Below are 1,900 nucleotides of genomic sequence, written 5' to 3'. Positions count from 1 at the left end.
CAGCTCCCGCCCGTGCGCGCTCTTCAGGTGCTGCCACAGCGCCGGCGTGCCCGCGTGGAAGCCCGGGCCGCGGCTCACCTGCTCCCCGCAGAGCCGACAGGTGGCCCAATGACCGGCCGCGTGTCCCGGGCGCGCGGGGGCCAGGTGAAAGTAGCCCCAGGCCTCGGAGTATGGCGCCCCCAGGCGGCCGGGAGGCGCCGGCGCCAGCCCCGCGCACGGGCCGCCCAGAGCCGCAGCATCTTCCGGCCCGCGGGTGTCTTCCATGGTCGCGGCCAGCTCGTCACTCCTCATCCTGTCAGCGGCGTCTGCAGAGGTAAGAACACAGTTACGGGTGTACACGTGCACGCCGTGCTCACGGGAGAATTTCTTTCAGACGAGCAACTACTGTGACTCGTGAAACCACGCCTTCCTTTGCTAACAGATAAAAACCCCATGGTTAGTTTGGGTAAGGTGCCTGAGTTTCTTTTTCAGTGTTGACTTGATTTTTCAGGGAGGAAAATGTCTAGAATGTCTAGGCTTTCTTTTCTAATCTAGAATTAAGAATTAATTCTCTTCAGAATTATAAATGGTTTTCCATCTAGCAAGTGTTTATAGGAAAAATGGGAAACCACACCCACACCTCTCAATTGGGAAGAGTGCGCTAATGTGACTGTCGTTTCTCTTGGAATAAGAAAGAATAGTGCCTTCTCTCCCAATGTGGCAGAGCAGCAAGCAGGAAATAAATCTTCAGAGAGAAGAATTGGTTTTTTCACTCTCGGAGCGGCACTACAACCTTGCAATGAAGGAACTTTTTTCAAGATGAAAATCTTTTTGTCTTTGTTCTAAAAGCAATGTGCTTATGAGAAAATTGGCAGTAATGCCCTCATTAAAATATTTTTAAAAATGTGAACATATAAGAACTAGCAATATACAAAGCAGCATTCTAAACCTTTAAATTACCTTTAAATTAGATGGTGGGCCATATCCTCTGGGCGTTCGGGTCCCTGTCATTGCTCTGGGTATCCAGCTGACCCCAGGGCTCGATAGAGACACTGCAGCGTGACTCCCGAGCTCTGAAGAACCATCAGCAGCACTGGGTGTACATTAAGAGCGCAGGCAGTCGAGTAACAGAAATTCAATTAAACAGCCTTAAAACAGGTACTAGCAATACTGACCAGAACCTGTCCTTTTGTGTTCATTTTTTCTGATCCTCTCCTAAGTGCTTGAGTCATAAAACTAGTTTTCTGTACTGCTCATCCCAAACACATTGACAACGCTTAGTTAAGTTAGAAAAAATAAAGAAGAGTAATAGCTTCTTGCTTTGCCCAATAAAGTATATGTGAAAGGGATCCGTATCAATGCAACAGAACTCTTCTCTACTAGGAAAACAGCTGGCCACTGCACCCTCATGAGGGGTAGCAGGTAAAGGTCAAATTTGTCTGGTAAATAACTTCAGAAAGGAGCAAATGTGTGATTCTAAGCCAGATTGCTCTGAAACTTTAAAGTAATAAGAGAACATGTGACAGGTTTGGAGCTCTGAGAATTTATTCCAAGGGGAAAATCAAGGCAAGCTGGGGGGAAGATGCAACAAGGAAGACAGTGGATGCCCACTCTTAGTGTCAAGTCTGAACCAGCAGCAGTGGAGATGACAAAGTTCTAGAGTCTCACTAATGTCACTTAGAATGAATGAAGGTAAAGAACAGGAAATATAAGTTGTTATAATAGTAACAACAGCATTTAGTGTGAGCTTTTAAGTCAATTGCTAAGTCTTGTTACAGTCACATTCTAGTTTTCTAAACATCATTCAGTTTTTCCCATCAAGTGAGTCCATTCAGGATCAGGCAGGACATTGGACTTCATCTTTCACATTAAACAATAAGTAACAAACTTACTAGAATTATCCAAAAAGACAAGTGCCAGT

The 1,900-nt window shown here is 45.8% G+C and overlaps 1 protein-coding gene across 1 annotated transcript in view; it reads right to left on the bottom strand.

Moving 5' to 3' along the window:
* Positions 1–1,009, bottom strand: part of ZBED3 (zinc finger, BED-type containing 3) — a 1,633-nt gene extending 624 nt beyond the window's left edge. The window contains exons 1-2 of the mRNA XM_004678441.2: positions 940–1,009; positions 7–305 (exon numbers count right to left, since the gene is read on the bottom strand). Of these exons, the coding sequence (XP_004678498.1) occupies positions 7–291 (285 nt within the window). The 5' untranslated portion in view covers positions 292–305; positions 940–1,009. The remainder of the gene's footprint in view (positions 1–6; positions 306–939) is intronic.
* Between the last annotated feature and the right edge of the window lie 891 nt (positions 1,010–1,900).

This window comes from Condylura cristata, unplaced genomic scaffold (genome assembly GCF_000260355.1).
Source record: "Condylura cristata isolate star-nosed mole 26May11 unplaced genomic scaffold, ConCri1.0 scaffold00007, whole genome shotgun sequence".
NCBI lineage: Eukaryota > Metazoa > Chordata > Mammalia > Eulipotyphla > Talpidae > Condylura > Condylura cristata.
The sequence above is the reverse complement of the archived record's forward strand: the minus strand, read 5'-3'. Positions and strand labels throughout refer to the sequence as shown.